The sequence below is a fragment of the Callorhinus ursinus genome, unplaced genomic scaffold (assembly GCF_003265705.2).
Source record: "Callorhinus ursinus isolate GAN/ISIS: 27379988/994484 unplaced genomic scaffold, GSC_fseal_2.0 scaffold56, whole genome shotgun sequence".
Taxonomy (NCBI): Eukaryota; Metazoa; Chordata; class Mammalia; order Carnivora; family Otariidae; genus Callorhinus; species Callorhinus ursinus.
Window position 1 is genome coordinate 2,664,767 of NW_027397118.1, and position 16,329 is coordinate 2,681,095.

Here is a 16,329-nt window from a genome sequence, read left to right on the forward strand (position 1 = left end):
CATTGGTCCACAAAGGGGAGGTGCCTACAGAGTTGAGCCTCACTGGCTAGAATGGCCATTTTCCTCATCTGCAAGCCCCGTCCGAAGAAAGGGACATAACATGCCTAAATCACAGCGGCTATAGAGTCCTGTGCAACGTCTGGGGTGAGCAAAACGTCCTCAAGGTCGTCGCAGTCCGGACTTCCTAGGGACAAATGGGGGGGGGGGGCATTTATCCAAGTGCAGGTAGGCAGAAAGCCCGTTTCATCTGCCCTCAGGAAGATTCGCCCTAGTTTACACACAAACACAGCCCGAAACTTAACGACGCGTTTGCTCTACGGATGCAGTGCCGGGACAAAGGCAATTTGGTACAGCAGGAAAAGAACTGAAGGAGCAGCCTGGCAACCGAGGCGCTAAAATCGGGCCAATCTCCGTGGGAGCACAGCCAAGTCCCCTCCCCTTCTCCTCACGGTCTCAACAACTGCACCTGTTCATTCTGCCAACAAGGTGGTTGTATTTTTGCAATCGTGACCCCAGCACGACCTCAGCCTCGCGCTGCCACTTTAGGGCAAGAGGTGTTCCCCACTCGGAACCCGAAAGGGAACAGCTGCGAGACGGGGTTCACTTGCAGGGCCGCTAAGGGCTTTCCGAAAGCCAGGTCTCCAGGACCAAGGTGCCCGGGGAGGATTCCCACCGCTCTGCAGGCTGGGGACCGGAGACCCGGGGCCTGCCCGAGGGTCCCTGCTGGGCGCTCGACCCGGGGAGGGGAGGAGCCCCATTTCCGCGGCGGGGCGCGACGACTAGGCCCGGAAAGCCCCCCCTCTCCTCCCCCGGGCGCACCTCCAGCGTGTAGCTCTCGCTCATGTTGCGGTAGCTGTCCCAGGCCTCGGCCCGCGCCGCCTCGTCCATGTTTAGGCGGCTGCACAGCTCGTCGAACCGCTGCTGGGTCTGAGGGGCCGGCGACCGCGCCGGCTGCGCGGCGTCCTCCGCCTCCCCGTCGTCTTCCTCCTCCTCATCCGAGGCTGCCGCCGCCGGAGGAGGAGGCGGGGGCGGCGGCGACTGGTCGCCTCCCGAAGGCATAGCGCACCCCTGGGCGGCCGGTCCTCAGGTGAGCTGAGGGCCCGAGCCCGCAGCCATTCAAACCGCGAAGCGCCCGCCCGTCGGCCGTCCGCACGGCGACTGCGCCGCCACCAAGGAAGCTAGACCTCATATAGGCACCCGTAGTTCCGAGCGTGGCCTGCTGGGAAATGTAGTCCGAGCCGGAGGCCCACGCGGGTCAAAAACCTCATTTTGAAAAAAATCAACCCACGTAGTGTTCCTTGGGCTAAAATAAAAGCGGCTTTGCTACGTTTTAAGTACGTCCCCGTGGCGGGACCATTCGGCAGCGCTGTAGGGAAGAGAAAACACCCCAAAAACATTGACTTGTGATGGTTTCGTATCCAAGGTAGCTCCAAAATTAATACTCATTATCTGAATGTCCTTATGTCTAAAATAAGAACAATAGCAAGCAAGGGACTGTCTGCCTAAGTTTGAATTTCCGCATCGCTCCTAATTTCTCGTTCTTTCCTATGTTTTAATTTTATGTGAGCCTTTCAAATAAATATTGGATTTTTTTTTAAAGCAGTAATTGTTTTATTTCCCAAAGGGCAAATTTACCTTCACTCTAAGTGATACTTTTGTACTATCCTCAATTGGCTTAACTTTATTCCTACATTTTTATTTTGCTTTCTCTTTCAGACTTGAATCACTTTAATAACAATCCTCTTTGACTTATAAGTGGGTACAGTATAAAACATTTTTGTGTTTGAAGAACCAGTAATGTATTGCTGATTGCCAGGGGGTCACTTCCTTCTCTCTTCAGTGACCCTTTGAACCCAGCCACCATACTGTGAGGAAACCCAGGTTACTTGGAGCAGCATATTATCGATGGTAGACAAAGCTGGGCATTAGTTAAAGGGGTGAAAACAGATTTGATTCAGACACTAGTGACCATAAGTGAAGGAGCTGAGCTCCACTCCAATCTGTGCAGAGGTGATGGGATGACTTAAAGGGAGAATGAAGGACTAGAGATGGGAGAGAGTGGCGCTCAACCAAAAAATTACAGAGGGTTGGTGAGTCTCAATGTGATCAGGCCAGCTGTATCTACTAGCAGGCAATTTATTGAAGTTAGGATTCTATCTTCCTACAGAGACTAGGAGACAGAGGCCCTATGTGGCTTTCAGATCATTGAGAAAGACACTTCAAATTGCAGGAGATACATACACACCTCAAAGGGACAGAGGGAGTCACCATTGGAAGCCGTTTTGGGTAAATGCTGTAAGAAAGGGGGGTCTGGGATCTATCATCAGGTGTTGGCTAAAGGTAAATTCTGGCAGCCTTGAGTTTTCTCAGACAGGCATTTTAATGCAGGGCTGCAGTCATCCTAGGGCACAGCCTTGTGCTGCTAGAAGCTGTGCTATATGGTTTGGTCATCTCTTACTACAGAGGTTTGAAGGAGAGTTCCGCAGTTCTGACCATTTGCATAGGATCTGAGGCCCCTGACCCTCAGCCCCAGCTATACTGAATGAGCCAGTTTGGAAGCAGATCCTCCAGCCTTCCATCAAGCTGTTCCAGCTAATGCTGTATGGAGCAGAGATGAACCTTGCCACCGATTCCGGCCCAACTGCAGATTTGTGGGCAAAAGAAATGATTATTATTCTTTCAAGAAACAAAGTTTTAGAATGACTTGTTATGCAGCAATAAATAATCAAACACTGGGGTGCCTGGGTGGCTTAGTCGGTTAAGCATCCGACTCTGGATTTCGGCTCAGGCCTTGATCTCAGGGTCATAAGTTTGAGCCCCGAGTTGGGCTCCACACTGTGCGTGGAGCCTAGATAAAAAAAGAAAAAAAGAAAACGAAAAAATAATCAAACTCCTATGAATAAGACAAGCTATCTATCAACTGTTTTTATACGAGCCTCAATTTTGCATGTGTAAAATCCTTACCCTGTTGTGATATGATAGCCCAATAGAATGTCAAAGCTTAACTGTGAATCTTCACATAAACTTTTATAAGACAAAAAACAAAACAAAACAAAGCAAAACAAAACACAGTGGTCTTGAAACTTTTTGGTCATGTCCCCCTAAAAGAACTACCTTCTAGCATATTTTAAAGTTGACATCTCAAACTTTTCATTAAAAGTTTGATCAGGTGTAATATCCAACATGCAACTATGAACCTTTAAAAACAAAACTGTTACTAGCCTATATCCAATGGACTCATAACAATTTGATACTCATTGTCATCCATTTTAAAAATCCATGACAAAACTTTGGTTTAACAATTAGAAATTTTATATCCTACCTTTCTCTCCTTTACCTCATATTCCTGTTCCACTCCAACAAAATTTTATCCTGATAAGTTTTGTGCTCAAAAGTTCTTTATGGATCCTTTCCAACCAGGGCCCGGCAGAATGGCTCCCGCGAAGAAGGGTGGCGAGAAGAAGAAAGGCCGTTCTGCCATCAACGAAGTAGTGACCAGAGAATACACCATCAACATTCACAAGCGCATCCATGGAGTGGGTTTTAAGAAGCGTGCCCCTCGGGCACTCAAAGAGATCCGGAAATTTGCCATGAAGGAGATGGGAACTCCAGATGTGCGCATTGACACCAGGCTCAACAAAGCTGTCTGGGCCAAAGGAATAAGGAATGTTCCATACCGTATCCGCGTGCGGTTGTCCAGAAAACGTAACGAGGATGAAGATTCACCAAACAAGCTCTACACACTGGTTACCTATGTACCTGTCACCACTTTCAAAAATCTACAGACAGTTAATGTGGATGAGAACTAATCGCTGATTGTCAAATAAAGGTATAAAACTAAAAAAAAAAAAGTTCTTTATGGATTCCTTTCCTATTTTCTTTCAGCAAAAACGTATATACAAATGAATTTTTTCAAGTATCCTTCTTTTTATTCTTTTATGTCAGACTCGTCGAGGTGTAATGTGCGTGCGGTAAAATTTACTCTTGTAAGTGTACAGTTCTATGAATTTTGACAAATACATATAGTTATATTCACCACAATCACACTATAGAACATTTCTATCACCTGAAAAATTTCCTAGTGCCCCTTGTTAGTAAGCCCCTCATTATATACCCTCTGGCAACCATGGACCAATTTTCTGTCCCCATAGTTTTTCCTCTTTTCCAAAATGTCACATAAGTGTCATCATACAATATGTAGCCCTTGATTCTGGCTTCTTTCAACTTAGCATAATGCCTTTCAGATTCATCCATGTGCCCGTAGCTTGTTCCTTTTTATTGATAAGTAATATTCTATTGTATGAGTGTCCCAACATTTATTTATCCATTCAACAGTTGAAGACATCTTGGTTGTTTACAGTTTGGGGCGATTGTGAGAAAAGCTACCATCACATTTATGTAAATGTTTTTGCATAACGTAAGTTTTTCATTACTCTTGGGTCAACACCTAGGAGTGTGCTGTGGACTGAATGTTTGTATCCTCCCCAAATTCATATGTTGAAGTCCTAATCCCCAGTGTGATTGTATCTGCAGATAGGGCTTTTAGTAGGTACTTAAGGTTAAATGAAGTCATAAATGTGTGGCCTCATAAGAAAGTCACATGTGCAGACTGAGGAAAGGCCCATGGGCACACAGGGAGAAGTCTAGCAGGTGAAGGCGGAGCGGTATTACTGGGTTACATGGTAAATGTTAAACTTTATAAGAAACTGTCAATTTTTTTTTCTAAAGTAGCTCTATCATTTCACATTCCCACCCCCAATGAAATTTACGTTTGAGGACTAAGTGGTACAAACTTCCAGTTATAAAATAAATAAGTCATAGGGATGTAATGTACCGCATAGGGAATAGAGTCAATAATATTCTAATAACTTTGTACACTGGCAGATGGTAACTAGACTTATCATGAGGATTATTTCATAATGTATAAAAATATCGAATCACGGCAATATACACCCGAAACTGATAGAATGTCATTATTCTTAAATTTAAAAAACAATTTTAAATTTATTTCCTATGGTCATGAAGCTATAAGTGTTGTATTCCTTTCAGATGAGTGATCAGATGGCTTTTATGGCTACTGTGGCTTCAACTTGTGTTCCAATTTGTTTATGTGTCTCCCACAATTAATCAAAGAAAGAGGTGTTTACCAGCAAAAGCCAGTTGAGGGCGCTATCGACTCGGGCAAAGCTGAGACCAATGTATATTTCACGTGGTATGTGAGGAGTCTTTTCTTTTTTTTTTTTAAGATTTTATTTGTTGGGGCGCCTGGGTGGCTCAGTCGTTAAGCGTCTGCCTTTGGCTCAGGTCATGATCCCAGGGTCTGGGATCGAGCCCCGCATCGGGCTCCCTGCTCCACGGGGAGCCTGCTTCTCCCTCTCCCACTCCCCCTGCTTGTGTTCCTGCTCTCACTATCTCTCTCTCTGTCAAATAAATAAATAAAATCTTAAAAAAAAAAAAGATTTTATTTGTTTATTTGAGAGAGAGAGAGAATGAGAGATAGAGAGCAAGAGACGGAAGAGGGTCAGAGGGAGAAGCAGGCTCCCTGCTGAGCAAGGAGCCCAAGGCGGGACTCAATCCCGAGACTCTAGGATCATGACCTGAGCTGGAGGTAGTCGCTTAACCAACTGAGCCACCCGGGGGCTTTGTGAGGGGTGTCTTCTTGAGACCTGGGTTAACTAGCGTTTTATCTGTGATTAGTTCTAGTCAGGCATCCGTGTTCCTATGGACTGATACTATAAGCCCCTCAAACCAGTTTTCCCTATTGTGAATGAGAATCTGCCTGCTGAAAATTCAATTCACAGTATAAACTACAAAAATTAGCTAGATTGAGGGGCACCTGGGGGGCTCAGTCAATTAAGGAGCCAACTCAATTTCAGCTCACGTCCTGATCTCCAGGTCCTGGGATCTAGCCCCATGTCAGGCTCCCAGCTCAGTGGGGAGTCTGTTTCTCCTGCTCCCTCTGCCTCTCCCCTTGCTTGTGCTCTCTCTCTCTCTCTCAAATGAATAAATAAAATATTAAAAAAATAATTATAAACAATTGCTGTTATAAACCATCATTGCCTTATGATAATGCCCACGAGGTCTGTTGGAGTAGGTATTGGGCAGCATACCTTCAACTGCTTTGTACTGTTGAGTTTTAAGACGCTCTGTCTAATTTGTGAATAACATTTTTTCTCTCATTTATGACATTCCATCAGTAATTTAACTGCAAAATTAAAAAAAATGCTTTGTCTATTTTTATCTTCCTTCTTGAATTCAGGCTATAAGATGTTTCTTTTCACTGAGGTCACCACGTGACCTGCCAATAACACGTTTTCTCCTTTTTTTTTTTTAAGATTTTATTTATTTATCTGACAGAGAGATAGAGAGCATAAGTAGGCAGAGTGGCAGGCAGAGGGAGAGGGAGAAGCAGGCTCTCCGCTGAGCAAGGAGCTGGACGTGGGGCTCGATCCCAGGACCCCAGGATCATGACCTGAGCCGAAGGCAGCCGCTTAACCAACTGAGCCACCCAGGTGCCCCTTTCTCTCCTTTCTTTTGTTAGGGGGAGGAGTGCTTGCAAACAAAGTAACAGAGGTGCCTGGGAGTGTGTGTCAAGTTAATGACCGACAGGGCATGAGTGAGGGTCTTGCTTTGAGTGGAGGGCATGGACATTAATGACCGAGTTTAAGAAATCAGTCTTGACCACAGAAGACCCCAAAAAGCCGAAGCAACCTTGAAAAAGAAGAACAAAGTTGGAGGCATCACATGTCCTAATTTCAAACTATACTACAAAGCTATGGTAATCAAAACAGTATGGCATTGGCATAAAAACAGACACATGGATCACTGGAACAAAATAAAAAGCCCAGAAATAAACCCACACATATACAAAAATCAACTCAAAGTGTAGTAAAGACTTGGACATAGGACTTGAAAACGTAAAACTCCTAGAAGAAAACAAAGGCAATAAGAACCTCAACATTGGTCTTGGCAATGATTTTCCAGATTTGATGCTACAAGCAAAGATAACAAAAGCAAAAATAAGTAAGTGGGACTATGACAAACTAAAAGCCTTCTGTATAGCAAAAAAAAAAAAATTATCAACAAAATAAAAGGGAAACTACAGAATGGGAGAAAATATTAGCAAATCATATATCTGATAGGGGATTAATATCCAAAGTATATAAAGAACTCATACAATTCAATAGAAACAAACAATTCCAGTAAAAAATGGAGGATCTGAATAGAATTTTTCCAAAGAGGACATACAGATGGCCAACAGATATATTAAAAGGTGCTTGACATCATTAATTATCAGGGACGTGCAAATCAAAATCACAAGATATCACTTCATGCCTGTTAGAATCACTATTCTTAAAAAGATAAGAAATAACAAGTGTGAGGATGTGGAGAGAAGGAAAGCCTTGCACACTTTGGTGGGAAGGTAAAATTGTGCAGTTGCTTTGGTAAACAGTATGGAAGTTCCTTAAAAAAATTGAAACTAGAATTACCAAGGGCTCCCGGGTGGCTCAGTCAGGCACCTGGCTCTTGATCTCTGCTCAGGTCTTGATCTCGGGGTTGTGAGTTCAAGCCCTGCATTGGGCTCCATGCTGGGTGTGGAGTCTACATTAAAAAAAAAAAAAATTACCAAATAATTCAACAATCCCATTTCTGGGTATTTATCCAAAGGAATTGGAATCAGGATCTTGAAGAGATATCTGCACCCCCATGTTCATTGCAGCATTAATCACAATGTCAAGACATGGAAACAACCTAAGTGTTCATCAATGGATGAATGGATAAAGATAATGTATATGTACATATAAAATGGAATATTATTCAGCTGTAAAAAGAAGGAAATCTTGCCATTTGCAACAACATGGTTGGACCTTAAAGGCATTATGCTAAGTAAAATAAGTCAGACAGAGAAAGACAAATACTGTATGATCTCATTTATATGTGAAATCTAAAAACAAACAAACTCATAAATACAAAGAAAAATTGGTGGTTGCCAGAAGCAGGGGGTAGGGAGTGGGCAAAATGGGTGAAGGTGGACAAAAGGTACAAACTTCCAGTTATCAAATAAATGAGTCCTGGGGATATAATGTACAGTACGGTGACTATAGTTAATGATACAGCATTGCATGTTTGAAAGTTGCTAAGAGAGAAAATCTTAAAAGTTCACATCACAAGAAAAAATGTGTAACTATGTGTGGTCATGGATGTTAACTACTTATTGTAGTAATCATTTTACAATATACACATATAACAAATCATTATGCTATACACCTAAAATAATACAGTGTTATATGTCAATTATATCTCAATTAAAAAAAAAGAATTAGGGGCGCCTGGGTGGCTCAGTTGGTTAAGTGTCCAACTCTTGATTTTGGCTCAGGTCGTGAGCTCAGGGTTGTGGCATTGAGCCCCACATTGGGCTCCATGCTCAACGGGGAGTCTGCTTGGGATTCTCTCTCTCCCTCTCCTCCCTCCCCTCCTCTAAAATGAATAAATAAATCTTATCGATGTTAACTAAACTTATGGTGTTAATCATTTCATAATATATACATATATCAAATCATAGCTAGCGGAAGGAAAGGATTGGTTTCAGGTGGAAAAAACGCTTACACAGAGAGAGAGAGCGCACGCATGACAGGGGGTGGGTGGGCAAAAGGAGAGGGAGAGAGAATCTCGAGCAGACTCCATGCCCAGCACAGAGCCCAACCCAGGGCTCAATCCCACAGCCCTGAGATCACTGCCTGAGCTACAGTCAAGAGTCAGACGCTTCACTGACTGAGCCACCCAGGCGCCCCTAAATAAAAAAAATAAAAATAAAAAAGAATTAAAAGGCAGTCTTCATTGCTCAGAGGTTTACCTGGGGTCTCATTATTCATTCACTAATTCGTTCATTTATTCATTCATTCACTTAGCCAGAGAGCGTACCATCAGTCCTTTCAAACACTCAACAAATGTTTAGATCTACTCTAGGTCAAGTACTTTGCCAACGACTAAGCATATAGTAGTGAATGAGACACGCGTGGTCTCTGTCCTCACAGAGCTTGTGATCTCATGAGGAAAATAGACCCAGAACAAACAGTTGTCAAGTATAAATATGTTATAAAAAAAGAAGTTCAGGGGGGCGCCTGGGTGGCTCAGTCAGTGAAGCGTCTGCCTTCGGCTCAGGTCATGATCCCAGGGGTCCTGGGATCGAGCCCCACGTCAGGTTCCCTGCTCAGCGGGGAGTCTGCTTCTCCCTCTCCCTCTGTCCCTCCCCCTGCTTGTGCTCTCCCTCTCTCCCTCTCTCTCTCAAATAAATAAATAAAATCTTAAAAAAAAAAAAGAAATTCAGGGAGCTGTGGGCATGCATCACAGAAGCCCTTAACCGTGTGTGTGTGTGTGTGTGTGTGTGTTGTGTGCACATGCACTCGCAGGGGTGGGAGTGGGGGTGACTGAGTGGTTGGAGGGGGACAAAGGCTTTCCTTTCTTGCCTTTCATTTCCCTGAAGAGAAATCTAAGAAAAAGTGTAACTCTACATGGTTATAGATGTTTACTAAGCTTACGGTTGCTAATCATTTCATAATATATACATACATCAAATCATAGCTAGAGGAAGGGAAGGAGGGTTGGTTTCAGGTGGAGAAAAAAGCTTATACAAAGACCTTGAATCAGGAAAAGGCATGGGTGGCTCAGGGAATTGCAGGAATGTGAATGTGGTTTAAGTGTGAAAATCGAAAAGAGGGCATGAGGTGTGGATAGAGAGGAAGCCAAAGACCCGGGAAAGATTTGGGACTCGACTCCTAAAGGTAAAGCCACGTAAGGTTTTAGGGTAAGGAGGGCAGTGACACATCTCTATCCCTAAAACCTGGAACAGTGTTGAACCCTTAAAAGGTGTTAAGCAAATATTAATGAACTAAACACCTAGCTTGATTTCCAGCGCAGTGTTCCCAAGATAAAACTGATCGTGCTGATTAGACTGATTCCCTCTGTCATCATTAAGAATGGGGCGCCTGGGTGGCTCAGTCGGTTAAGCATCTGCCTTCGGCTCAGGTCGTGATCTCAGGGTCCTGGGATCGAGTCCCGCATTGTGCTCCCTGTTCAGTGGGGAGTCTGCTTCTCCCTCTGCCTCTCCCCCTGCTTGTGCTCTCTCTCTCTCAAATAAATAAAATATTTAAAAAAAAAAAAAGAATGTAAGCCCTTGGGGCACCTGGATGGCTCAGTTGGTTGAATAGCCAACTCTTGGTTTTTGCTCAGATCATGATCTCAGGGTCATGAGACCGAGTCATGTATCAGGCTCTGCGCTCAGCATGGAGTCTGCTTGTCCCTCTCCCTCTGCTTCTCCCACCACTTGTGCACTCTCTCTCCAAAATAAATAAATTAAAAAAAAAAAAAGAATGTAAACGCTTCCGGTTATCTCTCTCTCTCAGTGACTTCAGCCAGGAAGGAAGCTCCCTCTCCTTTATGGCCACCTGTCCTTTCGCTGTCCCCTCCGGAACCCTCAGCTTTTCCTTATATCCCACAGGCTTCAAGGCCAGGAGGAGGGGCTGTGTCTTATCTGCTGTCCACTGTGCCCACCAGACCTTCACTCCTCATGTCATCGAAGCTCATGCCCTAAGCCCATCATTTCCATTTTTCCACATTTTGGCATTCTTCCCGTGGGTCAGGCCAAAAATCTTTGCAGTCATCCTTGATTCCTCTTTCTCTCACCTCCTACATTCAATTCACCTGCAATTTCTGTCAACTCAGTCTTCAGCTATTCAAAACCTAACCAACCCTCATCTCTTCCATTGCCAATCCTCCGGCCCAAGCTTCCATCGTGGCTTACCAGCATTATTACAATCTCCTCCCAACTGGTCTCCCTGCCTCTGTCCTTCCTCCTACAGCAATTTCTTCTCAATGTAGAAGCTGTGGTGGTAATTTTATGCGTCAACGTAGCTGGGCCAAAGTGCCAGATATTTGGTCAAACATTATTCAGTGATTCTGTGGGGGTGCTTATGGATGAGATTTACATTTAAGTCAGTGTACTTTGAGTAAAGCAAATTGCTCTTCATAATGTGGGTGGGCCTCATCCAATCAGTTGAAGGCCTGAATAGAACAAAAAGACTGACCTCCCCCACGCAAAAGAGAATTCCACTAGAGACAGCCTTTGAACTTTAACCCATTGAAGAACCCATTGGCTCTCCCCTAGGTCCTCAGCCTGCTGGCGCACCTGTAAATTTTGGACTTTCCAGTCTGCATAATCGTGTGAACCAATTCTTTAAAATTGATCAGTCTCTCTCTCTCTCTCTCCTCTCCCCCTCCCCCGCCTCTCTGTCTCTCTCTCTTTTTATTGGTTCTGTTTCTCTGGAGAACCCTGACTAATAGAGCAGCTAAGATAACTTTTTCAAAAAGTGAGTCATATCCTGTCTCTCCTCTGCTCAAAATACTTCAGTGCTTCCCATCTGATTCAGAGTAAAAGCCAAGGTTGAGAAAAGGCCTTGTGAGATCCTTCAGGCTCTTCCTCCTCCACCTACCTCCTCAAGCACACCTCCTGTTATTCTTCCTTCTCTACTTTCTGCCGCTGTAGCCTACATAAATAAAGATACAAAATGCATAAATTTGTATTGTGTCCGGCAGAGATGGTGTTTGTAAAGCCATGAGATTAGGGTGTGACCACCGAGAGAGTGAGTGGTGAAGAGTGGAGGAGGCAGGACAGCCTCCACTGTTCAGAGGTCTGAGACAACAGGAGGAAGGGAGGAGGCAGAAAGGGAGCAACAAAGGAGGAAAAGGAAGGCAGTGTGGTGTCCCTGAAGCTAAGTGAAGAGTCTCAAGGGAAAGGGAGTGAGCACCCATGCGTAGGGATATTGATGATACAAGAAGATGTACAAATGGACACTGGATTGGTAACAATGTGGTCATGCGCACCAAGAGCAGTTATGGCAAATGGTGACCGATAACCAGATCGAGGCAGGCTTACGAGGGTTTGGGAGGAGAGAGATCGGAATGTAGAGAATTCTTGAGTTTTGCTGCCAAAGCGAGAAGAAAAATAGTACAGGAGCCAGGGAGGGGCGTGAGGTCCGAAGAGTTTTGTTTTGTTCATGCATTTGCTGTTGCATTAAGATAAAAGAGACAAGGGGCGCCTGGGGGGCTGGGTCCGTCAAGCTTATGACTCTTGGTTTTCTGCTCAGGTCACGGTCTCAGGGTCATGAGATGGAGCCAGGCAATGGGCTCTGCGCTCAGCGGGGTGTCTGCTTGAGACTCTCTCTCTCTCTCTCTCTCTGCCCCTCCCCCACTTGCATGCACTCCCACTCTCTCTCTCAAATAAATTAATTAATTAATTAAATCTTTAAAAAAAGAGAGAAAGAAACGAGAGCATGTTTGGTGTTGGTAGAAATGATCCTGAACTAGGACTCGCCGGTCCTTCTTGCTTCCTGTCCTCTTTGAGTAGAGGAAGTGACTTGTCTCCAGGAAGAACCCACTGCTTGTGCCCTGGACGCCCCCCCCACCTCGTCAGGGAACCCCTGCCGTTGATGATGACCCCTCACTCAACACGCTCCCTAGTGCGTTCCAGACTCCCCGTGGGAACCCACCCTAGCCAGGCTCCAGAGAGGGGCTGGCCGCCAAGGACATCAGTTGCCGGACTTCAGTCTCCCATTCCTGCCTTCCCCGACTTCTCCCCGTCCCTGCAACTTCCTCACTACCCACTCTGGGACTTCCATTTCTAAGTCCCTCACGTTTGTCCTCAGAAGCCTCCGACAGTCACCACCGTCTCCCACAGAAGCTCTTCCGCGCTTTCCTGCTGGCCTCTGGGAAACCCACCCTCCCAGCTTCCCTCCTACCTGTCTGATTTCTCCTCTACGGTCCCCTTTGTGCCTCTCTAAGGCCCCCATGCGCGGACCTCTCCTCTTGGTACTCTGCTTTCTCTTCCCAGGCAAGCTCACCCATTCCCTCGGCTTTGATCTCCAGCCGGCGGCCATTGCCAAGTGCATGTCCGGGCTGCACCTGTCTTCTGAGTGCCAGAGTGCTAGCTCCGCACCTCTACCTGCAGGGCTGGTGGACGCTACAAAGTAAACACGTCCAGAATACACTCAGGATCTTCCTCCCCAAAACTGTTTCGCCCCCAGCCTCATTACATCTCCCTTCTGGAACCTCCACTGCTCAGCCACTTGCTCTCCTTGAGTCCTTCATCCATTGTCACCAAGCCCTGTCAAGTTCACTGTCCAGATAAGCAAAATCTATATATTGGGTTCTGTTTTCTTGACAATGACAGGAGACGTGCTATTTTAGGTAGGATGGTCAGAGAAGGCCAGTGACGTTGGTACTGAGATCTGGCTGAGGTTAGTGAGCAAGCGACGCGGAGATCCTGAGGGAGAGCATTGCAGGACAAGAACTAGTGAATACAAAGGGCTTGAGGTGGGAGGGTGCCTTGCGTGTTGGGGCGACAGCCAGGGTGTTAGTGCGCCTGGAGCGGAATGACAAGGGCAAGAGTGGTAGGAATCGATGTCAGAGGGGGATGTGGTGGTTGGTCTCGTGCATGCTCACAGGCCAAGGTGAAGACCCTGGCTGTCACTCTGATTACAGCGGAAAATGCCAGAGGAGGGTTTTGAACAGAGAGCTGACGTGGTCTGGCTTATGATTTTATCTTAAAGATTTTATTTATTCATTTGAGAGAGAGAGAGAGAGAGAGAGAGAGAGAGCACAAGCAGGGGGAGAGGCAGAGGGAGAAGCAGGCTCCCCGCTGAGCAGGGAGCCCGATGTGGGACTCAATCCCAGGACCCCAGGATCATGACCTGAGCCGAAGGCAGACGCTTAACCAACTGAGCCACCCAGGCGCCCCATGATTTTAAAAGCTCACATTGGTTGCTGTCTGTTAAACGGACTGCATTAATGGAGATAGTAGAGGTAGTGAGGTGCCCAGATTCAGGATACACACACACACACACACACACACACACACACATTTTACTATGAAATAATTTACACACATAGACGTGTATAAAACAAAGTACATACACACAAAGAAGTTGAAAGAATAGTGAGTCACAAAACCCATACTCTTGTGCCCACCACCCACGCTGAGCCTTCAAAGGGCCCGAGAGGACAGCTACAATAGTATTCCCCATTCTCTAAGACGTAACCACAACTTAATTGCTATGCTAATAATCCCCTTGCTTTTTTTTAAAAAAAGATTTTATTTATTTATTTGACAGAGAGACACAGTGAGAGAGGGAACACAAGCAGGGGGAGTGGGAGAGGGAGAAGCAGGCTTCCCACTGAGCAAGGAGCCCGATGCGGGGCTCGATCCCAGGACCCCGGGATCATGACCTGAGCTGAAGGCAGACGCTTAACAACTGAGCCACTCAGGCGCCCCTCCCCTTGCTTTTCTTTACAGTTTCATGACTTATATATGTATCTCCAAACAATATGGTGCTGTGTTTTGAGAAAACTAGGAGGCAAGCACAAGCATAGTGGTGTCAGGGAAGGGTAGTCCTGCCTCTCCTTCTTGGAGGCAGTCTCCCAGGAGCACGGAAGCTGAACAGGGCCTCAGGGACTTGGTCTTGGCTTTACCACTTGGAGGCTTTCTAAGGGCTCCTGCTGGGAAGTCAGTGGGCAAGGTCATTGAGTGAGGCCCGAGAAACAGAGCATTCACTACAGCTGGAGGATCTGGTAGAGTAGGTATGAGTCAGAGCTGGGAATAGTCAGAGGAAGTGGGCTGCTCCGTATGCTCAGTTGTAAGCTTGTCCAAGGCTCTTCCAGCTCCCAGGAATAGGGCCAGGCCAAACACTTTGGGGGTGAAATGGATGTCCTCCGCTGACTGAGGTCAGCAGGGCCTAGCCTGGGACTCATCATCCATAGGGAGAACAGGAACTCATCAGCCCGTGGTGAAGATGAGCCAAGTGCAGAGAAGAATCTGGATACCTCACCGGTGCATCCTGTCCCAGAATTAAAAAGGGAGTACCACGGTAGCAAGGATCTTTGTGATGACATGGCAGTTTCTTGAATCCCATTGTTCTAGTCTAGTCTGCCCCACCTACATGCGATCCCCATATCTGGAAGTATTACGCTCGTATTCTGAAATTGCTTGATGATTGTTCTGGTGTGGGCTTATTTTTATTCATCATGCTGGACATTCAGAAGTAACTCATGCCCTCCAATCTTGGGAAATCTTCTTGAATTATTAGGTTCACAGATATTCTTTCTTTTGGAAATCTATCGTCCCTATGGAATATTGGACCTTCTAAATTGCTCTTTGAATTTTTTTTTTTACCTTCCATCTCTTTGCTTACTTCCTGAAACATTTTCTCAACTTAATATTCCTATTTAACATTTCTGTTGAATTTTCATTTCTGCTATCATGTTTTTACTGACTTTTTGTTCTCTGAATTCTATATAAATATAGTCTATTGCTATAATATTATACATATGCTAATGTACATTTGTTTCCTCTTCTTTTTTCTCTCATGGATACAATTCTCATCTCTTTGAAAACTTTTGGAAAGATTTCCTCTCTGCAGTTTCTGTTCCTTGCTCTTTGTTGTTTGTTTAGATTTCTATCTTCTGTGTTAAAAGTTTTCCTCTGATGTCTGGTAGATCTTGGCAATCCGATCACAATTAAAAATTAGGGGGATAAAAAGATGATGGGTGAAAATGGTCATGAGGTTTCTTTTTAGGGTGATATAAATGTTCTAAAATTGGATTGTGGTGCTGAGCTGCCTGGGTGCCTTGGTTGGTTAAGCAACTGACTCTTGATTTCAGCTCAGGTCATGATCTCAGGGTTGTGAGATCGAGCCCCACGCTGGGCTCCACGTTGGGCTCCATGCTGGGTACGGAGCCTGCTTAAGATGCTCTCTCTCCCTCTGCCTCTCCCCAACTCCCCCAATAATAATAATAAAATATAAAAAAAATAAAATTGGATTGTGGTGGTGATTGTACAACTCTGTAAATATACTAGAGTCTGTTGACTTGTACGTGTTTCATGGGTGGATTTGTAGTATATAAATTATATCGCGATAAAGTTTTTTTTTTTTTTAAAGCTAATAGGAAGCTCTCAGTACATAAATGAGGCTTGATGACTATAGGACACAGTTTTTCAACCTTGGGACTACTGACATTTAGCACCCAATAAATAATTCCTTGTTGTGGGATGGGAAGTAGGGACTGTCCTGTGCATTGTAAGATGTTTAGCAGCATCACTGATATCAACGCATCAGACGCCAGAGGGACACACACCCACCATCACATTGTGACACCAAAAATGTCTCCAGACATTGCCAAATGTCCCCTGGGGGAGGGGGGAATTGCCCCCCACTGAGAAACACCGCATGGGGTAATCAAAGTGTGCTATTTGTTGGGCAACCATCATGAAATACAGCT

General features: G+C 45.2%; 2 protein-coding genes across 3 annotated transcripts in view; one reads left to right on the forward strand and one right to left on the reverse strand.

Moving 5' to 3' along the window:
- RBL2 (RB transcriptional corepressor like 2) overlaps nucleotides 1-1,159 on the reverse strand; it is a 49,350-nt gene extending 48,191 nt beyond the window's left edge. For both annotated transcript variants that reach the window (XM_073884367.1, XM_025852323.2), the window contains exon 1: nucleotides 820-1,159. In XM_073884367.1, the coding sequence (XP_073740468.1) occupies nucleotides 820-1,059 (240 nt within the window). In that variant the 5' untranslated portion in view covers nucleotides 1,060-1,159. The remainder of the gene's footprint in view (nucleotides 1-819) is intronic.
- LOC112809066 (large ribosomal subunit protein eL31) lies at nucleotides 132-3,843 on the forward strand. The gene is made up of 2 exons (XM_025852399.2): nucleotides 132-144; nucleotides 3,421-3,843. Exon 2 carries the CDS (start codon nucleotides 3,432-3,434, stop codon nucleotides 3,807-3,809), a length of 378 nt encoding a protein of 125 aa, XP_025708184.1. The 5' UTR covers nucleotides 132-144; nucleotides 3,421-3,431; the 3' UTR covers nucleotides 3,810-3,843.
- Nucleotides 3,844-16,329: the final 12,486 nt, after the last annotated feature.